Source organism: Microchirus variegatus (assembly GCF_963457635.1).
Source record: "Microchirus variegatus genome assembly, chromosome: 16".
In the NCBI taxonomy this organism is placed as follows: Eukaryota; Metazoa; Chordata; class Actinopteri; order Pleuronectiformes; family Soleidae; genus Microchirus; species Microchirus variegatus.
This window is the reverse complement of record NC_139817.1, coordinates 20,785,398-20,810,367: the sequence shown is the minus strand read 5'-3', so window position 1 is coordinate 20,810,367 and position 24,970 is coordinate 20,785,398. Positions and strand designations below refer to the sequence as shown.

Genomic DNA, 24,970 nt, shown 5'->3' with positions numbered 1-24,970 from the left:
ATTAGTTCATTTGAAATGTTACTTTGCGTGGGGTGTGAGGCTAGTAGAAATATGACAAGGGGTCAGAAATATAAAACTATTTTGGAGCGCACACGCCCGGCGCGACACAGGATATTACATCACTTTTGGCCACGCCCTCTATGTTCACGCGCCAGTGGTTCTTGTGTATATTTTTCCCCCTGTAGGTCTTCATTGTGCGGAATTTTTATTTTTACTCAGTAACGGATAGGATTTATAAAGTAACTAAGTACAATACTTGAGTCAATATGTACTCAAGTAAAATACAAAATCCCGATTTTAAATTGTACTTAAAAAATACAAAATACACAAAAAAAAGTATTCAATACAATAACTTGAGTAAATGTATTTTGTTACTTTCCACCTCTGGCCTGTACTGAGTGTTCACTTCTCCATCCCTATCAACTCTATGTATGTATTGTCCCTGCTCCATATCACTAGAACATTTATGCACAAGCAAAACTAAAGCACATGATGGCAGTGCAACAGCAAAAAACTTTGAAACTTTGCTTACTGTCTTCGGTAAAAACTGGAGCGGTGCCCTGAGCTCTGGGTTTCCCCTAACGCTGTGACTATTTCATGTTAGACACCCTTGAACTCCCCTTTCCTGTTTTCCTGCCCGAGCATGCCGCGGTTCAAGCACGCCACTCTGTCTGTGCAGGTGATCTTACGCACAGGAAATGGAAACTCTGAAACGTGCATGCAGTTTATACGTGTACTGTATGTGTGTGTGTGATGGAATAGTGTGTGTGTGTGTGTGTGTGGGGGGGGGGGGGGGGGGGGTGAAACAGGATATGTTGGGAATAACAAAAAGTGTCACATGATCTGAAACACAGGGTAGATTTATTTGGCTTCAGCCAGAGTCTGTTGCATGTGGTTTGGAGGAGAGAATGTTTTCCTTCTTTGCTCTCAGTGTGCTCAGACACAACACATGGAAACATTTTTGGAGAGGCCATGGGTCTGTGAAAAAAAAGGGAAAACTCCAGACATTTTATTTCTTCTCCCTCTTTTCATTGCTTTTCGTGGGTCCTTTTTTCCCCCCCAAACTGATTGAATTACATACTGTACATCTGCTCGCCACATGTAGAAAAATCTCCCTAATGAATATTTGGCAAGCATCCATGGATTCTGACACACAATTAGCAGATATGTGAATACTTTATTTTTTGGTAAGAACCAATGGTTAGGCTGGTTTACCAAGTGTTGTGCTCTTCACTGTGTGGCAGCGATGTATCAATGGACATCCTATTTACAGCCTCGATTTCAGTGTGTAATAAATACACCTCCACTCACATGAGACAGTTGCATGTCTGCTCTATTGTCTGCCATAAATATGCTGGAAGGGTTGGTTAAATATTGATAACACCAATTTTCTGCCTCCTCCCCAACCTGCCCAACACACCCGCTCTCCATCATCACCACACACACACACACACACACACACACACTCCAAACCCCTCCTTCTTTCCCTCTCTCTCCTTCTATCTGCCGGTTATTTCACCCTCACAGTAACCTTGCTTATGCATATTGCATATGTAAATAAAGCACCTCGCCTCTGAAGTAATTGTGTGCATCTTCCACAGAGCTGCATATCTCAGCTCTGTCTTTAAGAGGACGCGCTATGGAAAGACTGCATTTCTTTGTTAGCGCTGATTCTTTCCTGTTGGGACTCAAACTCAAGAAATATATAGATTTATGTTTCTTCTCTCTATTTCTTAGATTACATGTACTTTTAAATATGAATACTAATGTGAGAGCAAACAGTTTAAATGAAGAAAGGAAGGATGGCCGCTATATTATCTCGGTTATTACATTTATGAAATAATTTCAGCTCATAACTCATGACTAAGTTATTAACTGAATGATCAGATGAATTTGTCCATATTAATGGAACGATGCGTTAAAAGTGCCATATGTAAGAATGTGGCCATAAACAGTTACTACATTCAAATTCAAAATACCGAGGACTTTTAGGTTTCGTTTTTTCTGACATAACTGGCAACCCGTGGTTGCTCGGCAGCTGACTCTACTGACTGCAATGATTGGTAGACGGCGGTAGGTGGCGCCACCTGACGCCAAAACATGATTTCAAAACATAAACATGATTTGCAGTCTGCAAAATATTTTATTAATGCAAATACTTTGGCTGTACTGTTGTTGTTGTTGAGTTCAGTTTGTTATATGAACATTATTCCTGAGTCTCTGTGACATATTAGGAGGATTTTATGGCCAGTTGCTTTAGATTTATTACATAATGCACCTTTAAATTTAGCAACATTTATTTGTGAAGTTGCAGCCTTCACTTCATCAAAACTCAAAAGATTTTTTAGTTTGTCCCTTTTGGGCTATTGTAAAAGCAAGGTGGTGAAAAGTCTCATTCTGGGGTTATGACAAACGACTCATACAATCAGTCAGTGTGTTTACATTGAAGTTAAAAGTCTAATTTAAGTCAGACTAAAGCCTCTTTTCCACCTATGGTCCCAGCTCGCCTCGGCACAGCCCGGTTTAGGTTGGTTTTCCACAACAAAAATAGTACCTACTCAACGTGGGCGGTGTCATCATCACTGCACGGCTGCATGAAACCGCCGTGACACACACACACACACACAAACGAGTGACTGGTGACTTGTAAAGCAGTTGTTTTCAGTGTAACTGAATCATTAGAATCAGTTCGTTAAAACTATTTGCTCAGTACTTCCCCCGTGACTGGAACACCAGTCCAACTGACACTGGACTGAAATACAGCTGCAGGGCTTGTGATCAGCGGTGCTGTCACTAAATACACCAGACAGAAATATTGAGATTTTAGACATTTCCCTGGTAATTGTTGAAGATTAACCCACAGAGGATTAAGATTTAGGATTGTTAAATCTTTTTAACTGATATTTAACTGGCAGTCTGGTGATGGGATGCATAGTATCGCCTCAGCTCGCTTGGAACATCACCAGAGAAGGTACCAGGTACACTCTTAGATATAAAAGTGCTAAGTAGAACCATATAAGGTTCTTAGGCTTGTCTTCATAGGAGAACCTCCACCTGGAACCCTTAGTTACAAGAACCATTTTAAAACCCTTTATTCAGGAAAGAGGTTTTTAAGGGTTGTCTGGATCAAAATGGTTCTTACTGGAATCATTAGTGTTTATTGTTATTAAGAACCCTTTCTTCGGGGAAAGCAAAATGGTTCCAGGTAGAACCTCAGCCCTTGCAGAAGAACGCTTTTGGTACCCTTATTTCTAAGAGTATACTATGCTAGTGGAGATACAAAAATAACCATGCTGAGGCGAGTCAAGTCGAGCCGGTGGAAACACGCCATAAGACTATCGTTCAGTTTTCTTAATGTCATGTAAACATGTTAATGTGACTAAAATCGAACCAGTCTTAGTCTGACTAACATACCTGGATAATGAGATTCATAGTCTGATTACTCCTGCATGCACAGTATAGTCAGACTGGAGTCATACAGCGTCATAGCGTCTTTCTAAGCATACACAACCACAGCACGATCCATCTCATCGTACCTTTCACGGTTGGCTGTTTGTTTTTCTGTGACGTATAGGTCAACCGGAAACTGATTCACTACACACGAGCAGATACATGGCCAATAAATCGATTTTCCCCCTCCTCTTCTTAGTCGGACTACAGCCTTAGCTCGATTACACGGTGCATATAAAAGTCATGAATAATTGTACACAATTAAGTGTAATTATTTAATCTTACATTTCTGCAAAATTAAAATAATTTCACCTGAATTGTACATCGTACCCCGTTGAAGAAGCAGTTATTTCAGACACAGACATGATCTCGACAACATATTTAAACATCAAATGTACAGTAACGCTTGAACTGTATGACTCAAATATCTTTTTATTTTAAACATTAAATTGAGCCGAAACTGTTAAAATGCAATAAAAAAAACATCCTCTCTCCTACAGCCTCAAGCATAACCGTGTGATGTCCTTACAACTCTGCTGCATTTTATTACTGAGACAAATGACTTCTGTTTTTATGTTTAACACTGTATAGTAAAGTAGAAACAAATGTTAGAGAAGGAATTGCCACCAAACTTTTTTTGATGTTGTAATCCAATCCAAAAGTTCTGTAATATGTTGTTTTGAGGCTTTTCGAAGCAGCATCTGTACGACTTAGTTTAAAGTTAACATGACCATGTATTTCATGTACATTCAGATTCCTACACTTATATATAGGGTGAAAAGCGTTGTACATCCTGGACAAGTGGTCAGTCATCACAGCGTTTCCTCTCACAGGTCTAACTAAGCCAGATTGCTAATTAACAATGGAGTGCATTGCAAACACGTATTCAGATATTTTTGCTGTTTACATGTTTGTAAACCGCAACCCTCATGTGGCAGATGGATGGATTGTTATACATTGCACTTTTTTTTTTTTTAAATCAGATGTAGGTTTTCAGGTTTCAGGTAGAAAAGCATCTTCAAAGGGAGTGGGTGTCAGATTTTACTCTCAGTTGTGGATTCTTTTTGGTATCATAAAATCTGCTGTACACACATTTAAAATGTTAAATAAATAAATAAATGCTGTCAGCCACTGTTACAAATATATCCCACCTGAGAATATAAGTATTCTCCTTTTTATGTTGTTATTATGATGAGGCACAACAAATTCTAACATTCAGCATTAGATTTTAAAATTGCACGTTTACATCTCAGCACTACAATGTCAAATATGAACGGTTTCCTTTTTCTTTCTCTTTCTATAATATTGTAAGCCCTTATTATACAGTACCTTCACAAAATACATCATCTTGAGACAACGACTGTTACAATAGATTCACACAACGAACAAAGCAACGAGGCATCAGTGGAGAGAGAAAAAAAGAAAGAAATCTCTGACTCAAACATGAGTGGCACCTGCCTCAATGGGTTGGGGTGAAAGGAAAAATGGGGGACAGAGGAGAGGTGGGGGATTAATGTTCTAAGATTGAGAAACTAAGATTCATTATCTTAGTTTCATCTACATTTGCATAAATGCTTGTTTAAACTACGTCTGTACATCGACGCGAGGAAGGACATGGATCCATCAGGTCAAGCCTGAAGAACGGTTTTAACCAGAAGTTACATCATTAAATATGCTATAAATCAAATTACACAGCACAATATGCATTTATGAACACACACACACACACACACACACACACACACACACACACACACACACACACACACACACACACACACACACACACACACACACACACACACACACACACACACACACACACACACACACACACACACACACACACACACACACACACACACACACACACAAAATATGACGTCTGTCTGCTCCTTCTACTTTCTGTTCCTGTGAGGACACACACACACACACACACACACACACACACACACACATCAGACTCTAATGTACACTATTATCAGAGCACAACAGCCATAATAGTGGCCGTCCTCCTGATTCACCTATTTGGCAGGAAATCAAAGTCACATCCAGGTGTTCATGATGATGTCAGCCATCTGCATGTGTACACACAAACAGATGTGGGGCATGGATGACACATAATCTCTCTGCTAAGAGCGTTTACCTCACTCATCTGAGAGCAGTGGCAATGTTTCTATTATCAGAGGCATTATCATTATCATATCCTTGTCAACTTTGGACCAAAGCACTGTATGTGTGTGTTACAGCATAGTATAAGCTATAATAACAAAAATAATGTTGTATTGAATAAAGCCGAATAAAGTCTTCTCTCTCTTCCACGGTGTCTTGTGCGGTGTTTAATTTTTCGGGGATTCATTTTGGGCTTTCTGCCTCTTGAAGAGGCTGCGTTCACAAACTGTGGCTCTGCTTCACAGAGCAGTCGTTCAGTCAGCATCAGAGGGAAAAGTGAAAAGATGTTAACATTTTCAAACGTGCAATGCAGATTTGCCGGTTGTTTCGTTATTGACTTCCTTTCCCCTCGCTATTCTATTCTGTTCTATTCTATTGTAATCATACTCTCATGTGTTGTATTCCATTACTCTGCACTACATTCTGTTGTATTGTATATTTATTGTTATCACTAATTATCTGTAATGTTGTTTTCTACTCGTGTGTATTTTTCATTGCATTCACTTGTTTTCTATATTCTCTACTTTCTAATTTCCTGTACAGTTCTGAGCTGTTATTCTATTCTATTGTATTCTATTATGTTGTATTCTATTGTATTCATATGCTTTCTATTACCACACTATATTTATCTGTTGTGTTGTCTCTCTCTCTATTATATTTATTTGCACAATTCTAATCTAATATAATAATCTAATGTAATCATTAATATACTATTTACTATAATGTATAGTATCTGTTGTTTTCTATTGTATTAACTTCTTGTTTATTCATATTTCCCCTCACTATTCTATTCTATTCCATTCTATTATACTCTCATGTATTGTATTCCATTACTCTGCACTACATTCTGTTGTATTTGATTCTATATTGTATTGTATATTTATTGTTATCACTAATTTCTTATGTTGTTTTCTAATTGTGTGTATTTTTCATTGCATTCACTTGTTTTCTATATTCTCTACTTTCTAATTCCCTGTACATTTCTGAGCTGTTATTCTATTCTATTCTATTCTGTTCTATTCTATTGTATTCCTATGCTTTCTATTACCATACTATATGTATATGTAGTGTTGTCTTTCTCTTTATTATATTTCTTTGCACAATTCTAATCTAATGTAATCATTAATATACTATTTACTATCATTTATAGTTGTATCTGTTGTTTTCTATTGTATTAACTTCTTGTTTATTCATATTTCCCCTCACTATTCTATTCTATTATACTCTCATGTGTTCCGTTACTCTGCACTACATTCTGTTGTATTTGATCCTATGTCTATGTTGTATTGTATTTATTGTTATCACTAATTATCTGTAATGTTGTTTTTTACTTGTATGTATTTTTCATTGCATTCACTTCTTTTCTATTCCTGTACAGTTCTGGGCTGTTCTTCTATTCTATTCTATTCTTTTCTATTCTATTCTGCATGGCCAGTAAAGTCTGCTGATTTTGTCCGCACTGAGGTTTAAAAAGCCCAGAACATATTTGGTGAAATGCAGCATGTCCGCTCTTGCGTGCATTCTGAATGAGGCTAGTAGTGATATTTGCGTATAACAGAAGCACCGCCTCCCTCCCATTGGACAATGTCTACACGAGGGCGTGGTAAGGAAAGATGAGAGTTGCAAATCCATGCCCTTACTGGGAAGACATGGAGCGCTATGGACACAGTCTACACGAATGAAGTAGGAATCTCAACTATAGACATACACATTTCTCCAGTGAGGAAAGCAGCGGTTTTAAGAGACTTAGAGGAAAGACACGGAGGTCCGGTTGAGGATGGAGTGTCCATTTGACGCACAGAATCTGATCTCCATTTCTTTGAGGAAAATCCAAAGCTCCAGGACGCAGAGAGGAGGCATCAAGCTCCACAAGAACTTGCTGGTAACGTACGTCCTGAGAAACGCCAGGCAGTTTTACGTGAGCAAAAACTTGTCGCAGACGCAGAGGACTCACAATTACGAGGATGTAGCCGCAGTCCGTGAACGGCAAGAATACCTCGAATTGACCGGGAGCTTTGCGGAGTTGGCCGATGACTTCTACAACTTTATTGGGGTCGAGTCGGACACTTGGCACTGCGGAGCGCACCAGCCCGGCGGACAGCCTGCAGAGGTGGCGCACCAAGACGCATCAGCCTGCGCAATGGCTTCATCGAATGACTCTGAACTCATGGTTTCGGAAGCCTGTTGGAGTTGTGCAGACAAATCCTCCTGGGAGTTACCTATCCCAAACACGCAAGCCAACCAAAAGACTGTGCTGGACTTGGACACACATGTGGTGACTACAGTCACGAATGGATACTTCCACTCAGACTGTTGCGCGCAGCCAAAACAGCCGCAGGGCGCGCACTGCTACGCCAAGAAGCGAAAGATGGACACAAGTTATCACATTGTTGATCCAGAGTTTTATTTGCCAGACTTTGGGCCACTGCCGTGTAAAAGAATGAGAACAGATGACGATTCGTATTCAGATTCGGAGCAGTTGGACAGCTCAAACATCTCCAACCTGATCTCAGTGCTGGGCTCAGGTGGACTCTCTGAGTTTGTGAGTTGGCAGCAGACGGACCTTGAGCAAATATTCGCCGCGCAAACAATCTGTTTAAAACACACACTGTTGACAGGCAGCGGCTGGACCAGAGCAATCGAAGCATTTTGATTTGTATTCTTTGTTTTCCTTTGTATCGCTTTATTTTATTGCTTTTTTGAATAAACCATGACACGACTGCAATTCTCTCTCATGTGTTATTTAAAAATGTGTCGGTGAGCAGAGCAACCATCACTGTTCAGGGGTTACTTTTGCACATTTTTAAGTCTGTGGTGTCAGTGCATATATGGTTTGATGTGATGAGTTCACTGTACCTTTCGTTTTATACTTGATTTTCTGGTAACTCGTTGTAGGGGCTTCTCTGGGCTCTGTCTGAGGTTTGCGTTTCCTGAAGAAAACGAGTCAGTGATGTTTGAAGAGCTCCATCATGTGGCCGGTACAGAGATGTGCAGCCTCGTGCAGCAGCAAGACCTACACAGAGTTAGTATCATTCTGTAAATAATGTGTTATTTATATCAGGGCCTGCTTTTATCAATCAATAAAAAGGAATATATATGTATATATATATTTCTAAATCACAAACGTGTTGGCTTTAAATTGAATTTCCTCATGCATTTATATCAGCATTAGACATTATAGTGACCTTGTTTTCATGTTTGACTCTGTCACAACCAAAACCAGTCCGTTACATTGTATTAACTGCTTTCCAAATACAAAAAAAAACTAAATGCGTCAAGTTAAATAAGTGAAATATCAGTCAAATACTTCATATACCAAACTCCAGTCAGCACCTGGCACTTGTCTTTGCTCGGTGGGGCCGAGGGGGGGCGGACAGCTGAGAATAGACGGTGTCCTTGAGACATGACTGCCCGAGGCTTCACATCCACAAACGCCTGACGTCCAGACGCGCGTCTTCCTTGACACCATGTGGGCTGTGTTTGTCAGAGCCGCGGTGAGTTTTGTCGTGTGTGTTTTTTCCCCATATTTTTTTCTTCCAAAAAAGTGCGTCATTGAGGTGACAGCTGACTTTAATGAGAGTGGATGAAGAAGGGGGTGGGGCGCTGCTGCTGCTGCTGCTGCTGCACGCGACAACAACAACAATAATAATGTGACATTATTATTGTCACATTAGTCTAAATGTAACCGGTGTGTTGCCCTTGCTACATGCTAATACGACGACAGGATGTGAGCGGTTTGAGAGAGGTTTTACGTGTTCACGTCAAGGTGTTTTTATATAGTGTTAGCCTAGCATAAATAGCATTTAACGTTAGCTAAAGGCGCACGTTGCAAAATGACGCCGGGAAGTCGTCGTAAGTAGTGCTGCGGAGTTTCTAGTCACTATACGGTCTTTATTTATTTTATTATTATTTTTTTTTTTAATGTTATTTCTTGTCACATTGCTGTTAAAAGCACAACGACTTTGTAGCACAGAGAGATTATGGTGCTTTTAATTTGAAGGAACATACCGGAAGTTTTTGAAAATCCTAACGTCAACGTCTAGTCATCAGACCTGGAATGAATTGCTGATATACTGAGATTTTTTCCACATACAACCGTGTTTACAGAGAATGTTTGGTTCGAAGAAGAGAGAATATCTCCCTTGTTGATGCCAGAGGTCACAGGAAATGGTCACACTGGCTTGTATAATAAGGCAACACTAACTCAAATACTCACTCAATACAACTCAGGTACAACAGAAGAGCATCTTTGAATGCACATTACATCAAACCTTCATGCAGTAGAAGACGACACTCCTGTCAGAAGATGTCCAGTGTACCTAATAAAGTAGTCCTAATTTCAAATGGACTCATCTCTGATAGATAACGGTGTAATATATGACACCATGCACGGCCATGACAGACTTGTTTGTTTTAGAAAGCCATTCCAAAGGTTCAGACTGTGTCAGCCCTCTATTTATACACCGGCAGTGTCTGCAACAGTGGGTTCAAACAAGCAGTTTGACCACTCCTCCTGTTTGTTTTGGTATCAGGTTTCACTGACAAACTCATCTTACTGCAAAACATGCATCTGTAAATGAGTCAAAGTCTTACTTGATGCCATTTGCTACATGAGGCTTTGGTTGTATGCCCTTAATATTATACAACATGTTGACACCTGGATTTATAACTGAGGGCCCTCAGTCATCTCTGGAGTCCACTTAACCTGACACATGTGGTTATCACTTATATTAAATGTTATTAATTACAGTTACACATTAGTGCATCAACCACATATTGCCATGATGTCAGTAACAATATCTGAGCTAAGATTAACTGTGATACTTTGTCCAGGTAATGTAAGCTGTAAGGAGAGTTGGTGTTAATGAATGTAAAATGTGTTCCAGCTCCGGCCAGGCGCGGTGAAGCCGTGTCGCTTGGTCAGATCAGTAACCCAGGTGCCGGAAAGGTCTCATTTTCAACGCGAGGTTTTACCCAAGCTGCCTGTGCCACCCTTGAAGCAGACGTGTGAGAATTATCTGGCGACTCTGGAGCCCATTGTCAGCAAGGAGGAGCTGGAACACACTCAGGAGCTGGTGGCGGAGTTTCTAAAGGGCGGTGTTGGGGACAGGCTGCAGAAAGGCCTGGAGCGACAGGCACGCAAGACAGAAAATTGGGTATATTTTTAATGTTTGAATATGTCTAAATACGTGACAGAAATTAACTAAACCAAATTCTGCTCAGTCAAATTCACAATTCTTATCATTAAACGCATCAAGACTTCACAGAATTACTGTGTATTGGAATGTGTTAGACATCTATACGTATTCATGCTCCTGCTTTCTGACCACTGCTGTGTTTCTATAGTTATCAGAATGGTGGATGCAGTCAGCCTATCTCGACTGCCGAATGCCTGTGGCTGTCTACACCAGCCCTGGAGTTGTTCTACCACGCATGCACTTCCGCGATTCCCAAGGACAGATGAGGTGAGAAGAAAGTGTAAAATATAACATTGTCTATTGGTGAAGTTGCATGTTGCAGCCAAATATCTCTCCCCTCATCCTCCTGTGTGTGTGTTGAGAACCCATGTAGCCTTCAGTTAGCATCAAAATTAAAACGATGTATATTTTGTCATTTGTGGGCTCATGAAAAAAACATGTTGGTGAAAAATGCCTCCATAGAACTGACCCACCTCTGGTGTAATGAAAAACAACAATTCATACGATCAGCTGATAAGTAAGCACTATTTTACACACACAAAGTACAATGTAAACAAGCCTCGTGAAGCTGGAAATTTGAGACGACCTTTGCACTGGCTTCTCCTCTCTCGTTTTGGCTATTTAAAGCTCTCTGGCTGCTCATAGAATTGCTCAGCTGTTTGCAACTACTGTGACCCACGGGATGTTGTGAATACGGTGGCCCCCATAGAGAAATACTCTGGTGAATCAATATGCTCATCAAAAGTCAGCTGGTTATACAATTTTAATGACGGGTTCTTGAAAATGTCTCTGTTCGGAGCCATAACTGACAGTTGGTGTTTGTTTTGTCCGTGCGCCTCGTTCGTGTACATTAGCTAGTGGACATTTATGCAGAATAGAAACAAAGAGACTTACAACATTGCTGACAATAACACAGTTATATATTCTCCGCAGATTTGCTGCCAAACTGATCGCAGGAGTTCTGGACTTTAAGAAAATGATTGACACGTGAGTTCTCCTGAAACAGACACAGATCCTGTCACGCTGTCGTAACAGAAATCTTATTTTGTGCTGTTGATGTGTCACAGTGAGACGCTGCCTGTGGAGTACCTGTGTGGGAAGCCGCTGTGCATGGATCAGTATTACCAGATCTTGTCCTCCTGTCGTATCCCTGGTCCAAAGAGAGATACTGTTGTAAATCACGCCATTGGGAAAACGCCTCCCACTCACATCACTGTGGTCCACAACTTCCAGGTTCTGCTCCTTATTTTATCAAGGGATATCAACATAAACTCATTTTAAAATGTCAAAGGTACAGTGATTATAGATTTACTGACTCTCTGTCTGAATGAACCTGACCTGGCTTTTCCCTCCTAGTTCTTTGTCTTGGATGTGTACAACAGCGATGGCACTCCACTGACAGTCGACCAGATTTACATGCAGTTGGAGAAAATCTGGAACTCGTCTTTGCAGACTAACAAGGAGCCAGTTGGCATCCTAACATCACAGCACCGCAACACCTGGGGAAAAGCCTATAACAATCTGATTAAGGGTAAGCAAAAGATAAAAGATTGTTAGAAAGCTTATTTAATAGATAATGTACAGTATCCTCAAGGCCACGCTATTGCTCTTCAGATAAGATGAATAAAGAGTCGGTGCGTGCCATCCAGAAAAGCATCTTCACTGTTTGCCTCGATGCTCCAATGCCACGCGTGTCAGACGATCTGTACTGGAGCCGCGTGGCTGCCCAGATGCTGCACGGAGGAGGGGCTCGCTGGAATAGCGGCAACCGCTGGTTCGATAAGACATTACAAGTCAGTATGCGACGATAATAATTAACAGTAATGAACACGACTGAGCGCTGTGGTGATTGAGCATTCAGCTGCATTTGTTTATTGTCCTCAGTTCATCGTTGGAGAAGACGGGACATGTGGACTGGTGTATGAACATGCACCTGCTGAGGGTCCACCCATTGTGTTTCTCATCGATTATGTTGTTAAATACACGTGAGCTTCGTTCAGTCTCAAGTTGTATACGTTTTCAAATAACTAAAAACAGTTACTTAACTTTTTTCACATTTTCCCACCAGGCAAAGGACAGAAATAGTCCGCTCTCCCATGATTCCCCTGTTGATGCCTCAAAAACTGCGTTTTAACATCACGCCTGAGGTCAAGAGAGACATAGAGAGAGCCAAACAAAACATGAACATGTATGTCCTAATGTGTTATTTTGATTGTCTCAGCTTTGATTTTGTGTAACTCACTCATCTTTCTTTGTTTTTCCAATAGAATGGTGCATGATTTAGACGTGAAGGTCCTTTTGTTTTCACACTTTGGAAAAAATGTGCCAAAGCAACATAAGCTGAGTCCAGATGCTTTTGTACAAATGGCTCTTCAACTTGCCTACTTCAGGTTAGAAGTCCCAGTTTGTATTAAAAAAAAAAAAAAAAATCCTGGATATAGATGTTAAGATCACTGCATTGTTATATCATGTGTGTTGTTTTTGAATTGCAGGATGTATAACATTTGCTGCCCTACATACGAGAGTGCATCATTACGGATGTTTAAATACGGGAGAACAGATGCAATCCGTTCGACTTCTGTAGACTCCTTAAAATTTGTTCAGGCAATGCAAGACCGAGCTGAACAGGTGCTGTTAAACCACTCGATTTTCACAATAAATGTACAATTCAATGTGACAGCATGTACGCAGTCCTGACTAAACTGTAAATACTGTCAACAGAACTCGGAGAGGCTGGCTCTGCTGCAGAGGGCGATTGAGACGCATACAGAAAAGACCTACAATGTGAGAAAGGATCCTGATTGGTTGTTTTTATGATTACCATCTGATTAATTTCAGCTCAACATGAGTACGTTTTCTCTTTTTATTTAGGCGATCCACGGACAAGCCATAGACAGACACCTCCTTGGGCTGAAGATCCAAAGTATTGAAGATCTGACCTCTATGCCCGAGATATTCATGGATACCTCATTTGCTGTGGCTCAACATTTTAATCTCTCCACCAGCCAGGTACACGTTCATCTCTGCAAATCAACAGTTTATTATGACTGAGCAAATGATTACTTGTCGTCATATTTTGTTTGTTGCCCTCATCTCCCTCCATCTGCGCGTCCAGGTTGGCTCCAAGACGGACTGTGTGATGTGCTTTGGTCCAACGGTGCCAGATGGCTATGGAGTGTGTTACAATCCCATGGATGAGCACATCAACATCGCCATCACGGCCTTCAACAGCTGCGAGGAGACGAACGCTGCCAAGTTTTCCCAGGCTGTGGAGGACGCTCTGTTGGACATGAGAGCTCTCCTGGAAGACACAGCTAAAGCCAATCAGTGATCTTCCCACACAGGAGCCTGCCATGGCGTTTTTGTCCCACTGGACTGGGCCGTATGGGAGCTGGAACTGAGCTGCTGGCACTGCCCCATGCTGGCAGCGACACACAATGTACTGAGTGTGATGGAGCTGAAGGGAAACCAGTTATCGACTGATGGTGTGAAGAGGAATGTGACGAATGATGCACTAACTTTCGTATGAGAAGAAATTTATATATTTCAATAGCGCGTGTAAAGAGATAACATTTAAAATGGACTTAATTTGCTAACAGTGATAGTAGAAATATTTGTTTATACTTGACCAGTCTCCAAAATGACACTTTCCTCCTCGTGTGCCTTTGTACGTTTTTTGTTTTATTTCATGTGAAAAATATTACCACACAATTGTGAAAATCAAGTTTTAAAAGATTGTGATCTCATACGCAGTCTTTTTTACTCAACATAATACAATCCAAAGGCTGTTACCAAAAAAAAACTAAAGTAATATTGAACATATAAATTGTAACCCTGATGAGGAAGATATTATAATTTAATATCAAAGACTGGTAAAGGAATATTCCGCTCTGAAGCTTCCTTTAGAATGCAGGTAGTCTCCATGAAACTCAATCTCAGCCATGTTTCCAGACGAGTGCCACAGAAACAACTGTTGGCCTTTAAAGATATTGGTCTTTAAGATGTCCATGTCCCGGATCTGAACAAAAAAACACATATATCACAGTATTTATTACAGTTGGGTTTTTTTCTTGATCAAGTGTGCAGCTTACAACACAGAAACAACACAGGAGAAAAAGCTCGTCCGCACCATAATATATGTAGACTGAGAGTTGGTGGTGTTGAATACTAATCCTACATGCAGCGCTTGGATTCGTATCTTCACTGAGGGAGGGGCGTTGATGAGCACTCGACAGGTGTGGTTAGTGCTGGACGTTGTTGGGTTCTCAAACTCACCACTAGGGGAAAACAACTGAATGTCACAATCTGTGGGGGAAACACAAGATTTAATTAGTCTTTAGTATAAATAAAATAGGTATAAGAGTCAAAAACAGTACAATATAAAGATATTGTCAAGATGTTGAAAATGTGTAAGCATGGGCTCTTTTACTATTTTTTTCCCTCAAACTTTTTACACCAAGTACCACCTGAGAAAATATGGATCTCTCCCAGTTACCATTATCACCAACATTAAAACACAGTGGTGTGAATAGGCTGAGCTTTTCATCTCATCCTCCTCTTCCTCACATATACTTCACACACTGGTACAGTGACATTAGATGAAGATGGAGTGAGAGATTAAGTGACTCTAAATATTATTGTGTTATTTGTTTAAATTCCTACGCACTCAGGTCAAAATTCCTCAGCTCTGTCTGATTCAGGTACCACCAGAGGAAGCTTGTGTACCACAGTCTGAGAACCATGGGCATACATATCTCAAGATTGACATATCCAGAATATCTTTAATCCCTAAAGACAAATGTGCCGTCTCACTTTGATGATGGCTCCTCTTTGTGTTTTTCTGTGACTTGTAGGTGAACACGATCCCATTTCCACGAGTGAGCAGGTTTTGACGAACCAGCAGCACATTGCTTCTCGTGGTCAGTTCACTACCTGCCACCTGCGCACACTTCCTCACGAATGTCAGTCGGTCAAAAAATGCCACATACTCCTCTGTGGAGACACACACACACACAGACATTAAGTCATGAGGTCGCGTCCTTTCTGTGTTTTGTTCATCCATACGAACATACTTTTTCTGCAATTCAAGGAGCTAGACTCCACTCTAATGTAAATGACTTCATCAAGGGGTCGACCTATGGAGACTGTGCAGCGGCTGGACACGTTTTGCAAATCTACTGTGCCTGATTCCTCCAGGAGTAACTGTCCACATGCATCTGGAAAAAGAGCACACATTTGTTAGGATGATTTCACATCTGCCTCCAGCTCTTTGTAGAAATAGGGAGTTGTCTAAATGAGTATTTGCCTCTCGAGGTCGGGGTGATCATCGTGGGGGTCTGTGGAGAAGTAATGGTCTCTGTTCGACTGGGAGGACGGGCCACACGGCGCTGGGGTGTGTCGTAGCTCATAGTGACAGAGGGGAGAGGCCCCGCTGTGAGGTTGACCGTCGTGACGGTGTGTGTTGCAGCGGTGGTGCTGCAGCTGCACATGTAGCAGCCCTGGATGGTGATGGGTTTGGGCATGTGCATGCAGAGCACAGGGCTGAGGGGCTCGGGTTTAGAGGGACCCAGGCAGGACACCGCTCTGGACTGGATGCCATATCCACAGGCTACTGAACACTGAGGAGGGAACACAGCACAAGGAGATAAGCTCAGGTTACAGTGTCAACAAAACCATGCATCTAGTGGACAGGTGAAAATGTGTTCTGGTATGTTCTAATCTAATTTAAATATGTACCTGGCTCCACGGCTTCACCTCCCACCTGAAGGTGCAGACCTGCACCAGGCAGGGAACATTGATGGCTGGTTTGACGGCTGCATGGCAGTTTTCCTCTGCCACTGCTCTCTCACTGCCTTGGACAAACTGGACACAAGACACTGTCCTCTGAGCTACACCCAGGTCACAGGACACAGAGCAGGGCGACGTCCTGAATACCTTCCACCTGGACAGTGGGCAGAGGAAGAAAGATCTTTTTTTTTTACCTCTGCAGATTTTCAGGTGTGTGTGTGTGTGTGTGTGTGTGTTTACCTTGCAGGACAGATGTGGGTGTTACATGAAACCACTGCTGAGGGTTTGAGAGAGTCACCACACTCTGAATCCTCCACAACCTCCTCCTCCTCCCCCCTCTGTGCTTCACGAGCACAGTACAGCACCCTGTTGGCCACCCCTCCTCCACACGTCACACTGCAGACCCCTTGCTTAGCGCGCCACCTGGTGGGCAAAATGTCTCACTGCTATATTCAACAAAAAAATCATACTCGGCGTGCAGCATGTGAGAGCACACATATGAGACTTTGGTATCTCACATTGGAGGACAGGGAGATGTGCTGCAGATCTCAGTCTGAGAAGAAGGTTTGGTAGAAGCCTCACAGTGAAAATCTGGCACCCCGAGTCTGGTCTGGTGGTCCACACAGGAAAACCACACCTGCAGTGTCCCTGCATGAGCACAAGGTTTTCGATGACCTTCTCAGATAAGGACATACCATTTAAAACTAATTTTTTTTTGCATTATTTTTTCTCTCTCACCATTGCCACAGGTCTTTGAGCACTGGCTGATCGCAGGGCTCCAAACATACACAGGACTTTGTCTAAAGCGTGGCAACAAACCAGACTTGAACATGGGCCGATCCTGGGATGAAATACACCCACAATATAAAAGTGTTTTATGTTAAAATGAAAATAACAACGAGTTAAAAGTGGTTTTTGACGTTACCTGTCCATCAGATTCCCACCCAATAGGGCACACAGCAACAACACAGGGCACGGAATCGGGTGGTTTAATCTGTTTTGAACAAAAGCTGTGATCCACTTTAATGTCCTGGCCAGCTTCTGAGCGGACGCATGAAACAGCACGTTTGGCTTCTCCTGGCCCGCACACTGCTGAACAGTCTCCTGGCTCTGACACATGCCATCTGTGATGTTCATACAGCAACACGGTTTATTATTATTCAGATAATGTTTAAACTGAGGGTGTCAGAACAGAACCATTCATCTTCTGGGGTGCAGAGAAGTAATTTGACCCAGTGCAAAGTACAAAAAGTACAGTATAGACTTTATACCTGGCTGGGCAGTGCTGCAGGTTACATTTTTCGACAGCACGCGGCGCTGTTTCAGACGAACATTCAGAGTCGGGAACGTTCACCACATCGCCTCCATGTTTCTGGACACATCTCACAGGACGCAGCATCTGTCCTCCACCACAGGAGGCGTCACAGGGTCCAAATTTGCCTGCATCCCACCTGTGGCCAAAAAGAGAAGATTGTTTGTAAGTGACCACCTCTGCTGAAGATTAAAGGTGCATTAAAGCCAAAATATTTGCATTAAAAAAAATATTTTGCAGACTGCAAATCATGTTTACGTTTTGAAATTATGTTTCAGCATGTGGCGCCACCTACCGCCGTCTACCAATCATTGCAGTCAGTAGAGTCTCCGCTAACGAGCAACCACGGGTTGCCAGTTACGTCAGAAAAAAACGAAACCTAAAAGACCTCGGTATTTTGACTTTGAATGTAGTAACCGTTTTTGGCCACATTCTTACATATGGCACCTTTAAGTGTACATCAGTCGATAAGAGGACGACTGGAGAGAAATGAACTCACCAGGGAGGACAGAGTGAGAGCTGACATGTGGTTTTGGGGGGTTCAGGCGGTGCAGGCATTTTACAATTGTGTTCTTCTAAATGATTGTTGGTATCCTCATCCACACAGACGTATGCATACTTCTGCACACCTGTAAATGAACATGTGCAGAGAGAAAGCACTGGCATTTATTATTTTTCAGATCTCACATTGTATTCCTTCGCTTCGAAGTGAACTTTAATAATGGCATGACATTGGCATGAAGTTTTGTAAAGCTTATTGTGTTTTTAAGTTGCAATTGAATATGTTTGCAAGACAGAATGAAAACATACGGTGTATTAAAACGGTTTTATAAAACTGAATTTGTTGTACTATATGAAATTTCACAAAAACCTCAAACAATGTTATACTGATTATTAAAAATCCTTCTCTCTGGAGAAAAGTATGACATATAAAGAATGTCCCTATACTGATATATATATATGGTAATATTTACCCATTGTAAAATCTCTTTATGTACATTAATAAAATATATGTTCACGTATGTTAAAATATGTTTGCATACTACTCATGTGGACACAATGTGCGCTTCATGAAACACAGTAACTTACCAGATCCACAGGAGACAGAACACGGTGTTGTAAAAACAGCCCATGTTCCTTTATTCAGACCACTGTTTCTGACAGGTACGTAGAACTGGTAACTGATGTTTGGATTTGTTTTCTCGCCGTATTCTTTTCCGTATTTGCGATAGACCTGCCAAGAATAAGAATTTTCCTTTTAATTGTTCCCACTGTGGTTTTTGTGGATTTACTAGAATGTTTTTTTTTTTGTGTGTGTCTCTCCTCACCTGTATGTTTATCTCCTGTTGTATTGGTCCAGGCAGCAGCAGCTCCTCCATCGCAGGCAGATGGTCAGGCTTCAGGTGGAGGCGATATTCTAGATGTTTGTCATCCACAGGGGAAGGGTGGGTCACTGTGAGCGACATGCTGCCAGATCCAGACACAACGTACCGATCCCCGAACATCACAGCTGTGAACACAAACGCCAAATAATAAAGTGTTTTTTCGGTATCAAACGCATACATATAGCAACTCTTTTGGTGAGCGATGACACTCACTCACCCATGTGAGTGAAGAGAGGCGCCCTGTTTACAATGTGAACCTGTGTGGCGTTCACTGGCAGAGAGAGGAAAGTGGTGTACTCTGAAACAGGAAACAAAGAATTCAAGGGGGGAACAATACAGAAATTACAATGTGTGTGATATTCAATATATTTGATTAATTAAAGATAAAAATACATAATAATGATAATGATAATAATAGTAATAATGGTAATGATAGTAGTAATAATAATAATTATAATAATAGTAAAGCATATTAAGTAAATAATAAATACTATATATACATCTAGACATAGGGTATAAATACTTAATAATCTTGTTAATATTATTGTTACTCATCATTTTTAGTATTGAATATCGTTGTTGTTATTATTATTATTGATATTAATAATATATATGAATTATATAGTCATTTCTGTTATTATTATGATTCCCGTTTACCTCTCTGATAATTATAATATTTATTTTGGTCTGTCTGTCTTGTATTGTTACTGTATTGTCGTATTGCACAATAAAACAAACAAACAAAAACAAAAATATATATATATGTCAATTAATTTTCGGTCTCTGAATGTGTTCAGTTATCACAGTGTTGTTTGCTACCTCTGGCCTGACCAGCAGTGTAGGAATCAGACGTCAGACTGCATGACGATCCATCTCCACCACACACACTGCACACATCCCATGCTCTCCCAGAGTGTAGTACGCCATCACAGCCAAACAGCTGATTACAGAAAACAGTACATTAAAAAAAAAAAAAAAAAAACACGTATGAAAAAGAAAGACTGCACCTGCGCTCTGGCATATGTGTCGTCTCACTTCACGTCATCTCTACCTGGCATTTTCCTCGCAGACAAGCAGCTGTAGAGCCAAAGGGAGGCGGACGGTCTGACTTACAGCGAGTCCCGTCCACAAACTGAGAGCCACGGCTCACCATGAAGTTTTCTCCATTTGCCTGGCACATATATCTGCACTGCTCATCCCCTGAATTTTTTTTTTTTTTTACAAACAAAATGTTTTTTGTTTTTTTTGCCTATTTACAAATGAAAAAGTTTTCTGTAGGCTCACCTTGTGCAAAACCGACAGCAGGGATCCACGTGTAAAAAGAGGCTGTGTTTGGTTGCAGGTAGAGAGGCTGCAGATCTGTGTGTGAACACTGTTCTGCTATGAAATCCAACTGAGTGTGTTCACATAACTACAGCAGAGAAAAACACGAGGCTCCCGTGAGATGTTTGCACCCAAAACTACTGCAAAGGCATTCATAGCAGTGTATTTCCTCCTGCTCCTGCTTATGCTTATACTGTGTTTAGAAGACACAGGCAGCAAACTACTAATGAATACTTGATCCACTAAACAAACAGTAGTGACCTGCTGTGTGGAGACCCTCTGTAAACATAGACAGTCAGAACTCACCTGCTGGTGACAAAGTTCAGCCTCAATATCCAGACCCTGACAGTTGTCCCCTCCAAAAGCAGGTCTGGAAAAATCAGACATGAGGACAGTTGTCTTGAAAATAACAGGTACTGTCAATAACGATGATGCTGGGATTGGTGCCTGCATCGCATTATTTATTTTTTTTTTTTTTTTACCTAGGGTTGTTGCATTGCCTGGTGCGGTGTGTGACTCCCCCACCACATGTACGTGAACAGGGAGAGAACTCAGACCAGCTGGACCAGGAGCCGTGCACCACCACAGAGGAGCTGAGCTCATCCGGTGACACACAGCGGCCCTTCAGACACCACTGCAACAGAAGATTCACCCTTATTACCTTTTATTAAATAAATAAAACATGCGCATTGTGCCCGCTTTTGTTAAATAATGACACATGGAGTAGGGGTGACTCACTGATCACAGGTCAGTACCTGATGTGGTGCACACTCTGTCCCGTCCAGCAGTGGAACCAGGAGTCGTTTGCAGGAGCTTTCATCATCAGGGTCGGTTTGACAGGATAGAACACGACAGGCTGGCTGAAGACACAGTCACATATTAGGAACCATTACTACAAATGTTGTCATAGTGACTATTTCTGCAGCGAAATGCCACCTAGTGGTGCAAAGCTGTTGTTAAAGGCGACTTACCAGGTCATGACTGGTGAAAGAGCAGGCTCTTGCAGTGATACCGAAAGCTATACGACACTGATCATCAACTCCATAATAAAGACCAGGTTTCCAGTCTTGTAGAGACCCTTCCACAGCAGGTAGGTCACTGACACATTCAGCCTTCCCTTCACTGAGAAAACCAACACATGAGCTCATTCCCAAATAAAAATAAATAAAAAACCACTTCAAACATCTCTGGGATGTGACAAATCGACCAAGTCAAGTTGAAAACCTTTAGAGGGACCGTATCTATGTTCCCCGGGTCCTATGTTCCCCGCTTTGTATGTGAACATAGGACCCTTTCTCTAAAAAAGGGTCATATATTCCCCGCTGTTCACCCAAAAGGACCCGGGGAACATAGGACCCTAACCCTTACCCTTACCCTTACCCTTACCCTAACCCTAACCCTAACCCTTTACCCTGGCGCTCCACACCCAGGCTTCCACAAAGTGGGGAACATAGGACCCTTTTTTTTAAAAAAGGTCCGATGCTCCCCAATCGGGGAACATAGGACCCGGGGAACACAGGTATGACCCCCCTTTAGACGTGACATAGAGACTAAACTGCCCGTTCTTCAGATCAAGGTCTGCATGACGGACGAGAGACATTTTCATCACAGCTGCTCAGAATGGTTCGGCCCACCTGAAGAAAGTGAGCAGCTGCTGTCTGCTACAGGGCGACCAGGTCAGATCCACACTGTTGTAGCCTCCATCGGACGACATCATGAACCCACTCCTGCTGCACGTGTTCCCCACTCCGTCATGGTTGATACCAAAACTGAGTGAAATTTAAATACACAGTTAAAAGATGAAGATTTATTATAACCGATAACGCACAACCGATGCTGTCGTACCTGTGGCCAATTTCGTGAGCGATGGTGATCCCCAGGTCAAAGCCGGTGTCTTCTGTGATCACACAGCTCCACTCACTGGAGCAAGCCCCGCCCAGCTGTGTCACCCCTCTGACCTGCTTGTTCCCATCAGGCAACACCAGGTCATACCTGTTAAGTGAGTCAGGATATACTGTAAAACACGGGTTGTTCATCATTAATGCATGAGACATCTACTGATAACGGTACATCTAGCGGGAGTGTGTGAATGTGCCTTGTAATGTACAACAGCAGGTCAGCGTGTAGTGGATCTGTATCGTTGGGGGGGTTGATCCTTTTGCCCCAGTCGCACACACTTCTCAGCGATGAGGTGATGTCGGTGGACATTTGGATCTCTGACTACGGGGAAGGCAGAAAATAACGAGAGTAAATACAAAAAGAGGTACAAAAAGAGAACAGCTGTGTTACATTGCTAACATACTAAAATCTGCTCATTTGCGAATAACTCGGGGTGTGACCTACCTCTGGTTCCGACAGGATTATCATGCGAACCAGGTGCACACGCATGTTGGCGCCCAGGGTCATGTCTCTTAACAGCTCTGAGGCCTGGGTGGAAATTGGTGCGTGGGTCAGTTAATGATGTAATGGGTATTGCAGTGTGTTCTCTAGAGGTGGTTATGAAAACATTCATTTGGTGTAATGGTTCGCACTTTGCAGCAAAAAAGGGGAACATGTATGTTCTCCGTGGGTTTCCTCCCACAGTCCAAAAAGATATGGGGATTGGGAAAATTGGATAGTTCTAAACCATTGGTTCTCAAAGTGAAGAAACATTTCAATGCGGCCCGCAATGAATTACAGTTGATAGTTTTAATCCAGGAGCTACTAAGCTTGTTAAATGTTTATTGGACATTACTGGACACAGACCAACAAGTGTAAACAAAAATTCTATATGGTGACTTTTAGTGTATTATTGGTTTATAAGCTGGTAATAAGCAGGTAGCTACAGCCCCCAATTACTAGCTATTTACCCAGTAAATATGGTAAAGAGAAATGTGTTACTTGGTATTAACCTGTAATTAGAAGGTAAGAACAATGGTCAAAATACTGGGTAATTACCCAGTAAGTAAATTATAAAGCGTTATTATTATTAATGCTTAAATTACATTATATTAACGCTTATATTACTTAACGCTAAACTGTAGAAGTGCAATCTGGTCATTAAAATCATTACAAATGGGATTTATTTCTGTTTTTTTTCTTTGGCGGCCCTCAGTCCAATGTTGGGTTCCTAAATTGGCCCTCAGGTATCAAAACTTTGAGAACCCCTGCTCTAAACTGACTATAGGTGTGAGAGTGAGTGTATGGTTGTTTGTCTCTGTCCATGGTGGGACCCCACCTTTTACCCTATGTCAGCTGGGATTGGCACCAGTGACCCTCACGTGGAGGATAAAGTGGTAGAAGATGGATGAATTAACAACCGAATCTCTCTAAATTGAGCGCTATACATACAGAGTTTAAGAGTGTTCTATTAATTATTTTTTCTGACAATTTTTGCACTTCTGCATGTTGTGCTCGTACTTACAATATTGAGGTTGGTGAGGATGTATCTTTCCGTGTCCTGCTTATGGACCTGCTGGACGTCGGGTCCAGCCACCACCAGCAGTTCCAGATGTGTGATATCAGGCATCAAGGCTGAGCGACGCAGCCGTCCTCTCTCTGTGAACACAGAAAAAAAGACAGTGGAAACAGGTAAAGGAAAGATATTCCTTTAGTAGCTGACAATGACCTGAAAATAGACATAGGCATCTCTGACTGTGTCATACTGCCGTGTGAATACATACCAGAGGTGTCAGTGGAAGAATCAGGAGAAGGAACAATTCTTTGACTGGAGGAGTGATGAAACTATTGGAGAGGAACAAACAGTCACAGTATTTTTAGCTCCTTCATACAAAGACACATCTAACCTGTCCACTAAATTTAGATCTGTGGTTCGGAATACTGGATGAATATACAAATGTATTTTAAGGCTTTTGATTTTCTAAAGGCCAGTATTTAAAACCCAGTAAAACATAGTTGTCCCCAGGCCATGAGCTTTTACAGTATGATAAACAGTTTGACGTTTAAGAGTTCAATGTACTTTGCAGATGTCCCCGAGCAGTGGAATCGCTCACGGCTGCGCTGACTGTTTACCCAACCAGTTTTCCACCTACCTCGTCCAGTGGAGATCTCATTAGAGCAACGAAGCCAGGCCACAGTAACGGCAGACAGAGCAAAGTCATAAAAACCATGTTTCCCCCCTCTTCCTGTGCGTCTACCTGCTCTGCTTTAAGACAATATTTGATCCTCCTGCTCAGGCAGGAGGGAGCCCGTCTGAGAGGGTATGTGTAACATGTGTTTATGTAAACAGTGGGGACAAGGTTGATGAGTGACACACATATTTGCTCTAACCGTGGGGCACAGAGGACAACCCTCATTGGTTGGTTTTCCATTTCATTTATTTTTTTTAATGCCTGTCTTTCATC

The 24,970-nt window shown here is 41.8% G+C and overlaps 3 protein-coding genes across 3 annotated transcripts; 2 read left to right on the top strand and 1 right to left on the bottom strand.

The window, feature by feature from the left end:
* Positions 1 to 7,382: 7,382 nt before the first annotated feature.
* Positions 7,383 to 8,347, top strand: LOC310938719 (immediate early response gene 5-like protein). The gene has a single exon (XM_083903293.1). The coding sequence runs from the start codon at positions 7,400 to 7,402 to the stop codon at positions 8,273 to 8,275; it is 876 nt and encodes a 291-aa protein (XP_083759419.1). The 5' UTR covers positions 7,383 to 7,399; the 3' UTR covers positions 8,276 to 8,347.
* Positions 8,348 to 8,962: 615 nt separating this feature from the next.
* Positions 8,963 to 14,480, top strand: LOC310938028 (carnitine O-acetyltransferase). The gene is made up of 14 exons (XM_083902419.1): positions 8,963 to 9,116; positions 10,509 to 10,778; positions 10,969 to 11,087; positions 11,754 to 11,807; positions 11,888 to 12,053; positions 12,177 to 12,351; positions 12,435 to 12,613; positions 12,705 to 12,805; positions 12,889 to 13,008; positions 13,088 to 13,210; positions 13,313 to 13,448; positions 13,542 to 13,604; positions 13,692 to 13,829; positions 13,936 to 14,480. Exons 1-14 carry the CDS (start codon positions 9,090 to 9,092, stop codon positions 14,149 to 14,151), a joined length of 1,887 nt encoding a protein of 628 aa, XP_083758545.1. The 5' UTR covers positions 8,963 to 9,089; the 3' UTR covers positions 14,152 to 14,480.
* A 122-nt stretch (positions 14,481 to 14,602) lies between these two features.
* adamts13 (ADAM metallopeptidase with thrombospondin type 1 motif, 13) lies at positions 14,603 to 24,736 on the bottom strand (the record flags this gene model as incomplete). Its single annotated transcript, XM_083902418.1, has 29 exons — positions 14,603 to 14,838; positions 14,950 to 15,125; positions 15,633 to 15,812; positions 15,893 to 16,036; positions 16,126 to 16,438; positions 16,557 to 16,761; positions 16,848 to 17,030; positions 17,126 to 17,255; positions 17,346 to 17,448; positions 17,533 to 17,731; positions 17,879 to 18,058; positions 18,419 to 18,548; positions 19,009 to 19,153; positions 19,248 to 19,429; positions 19,522 to 19,602; positions 20,124 to 20,244; positions 20,356 to 20,504; positions 20,589 to 20,715; positions 20,934 to 20,997; positions 21,110 to 21,261; positions 21,383 to 21,487; positions 21,599 to 21,749; positions 22,262 to 22,396; positions 22,473 to 22,619; positions 22,723 to 22,847; positions 22,971 to 23,054; positions 24,031 to 24,164; positions 24,290 to 24,350; positions 24,644 to 24,736. 29 exons carry the CDS (start codon positions 24,734 to 24,736, stop codon positions 14,683 to 14,685), a joined length of 4,155 nt encoding a protein of 1,384 aa, XP_083758544.1. The 3' UTR covers positions 14,603 to 14,682.
* Between the last annotated feature and the right edge of the window lie 234 nt (positions 24,737 to 24,970).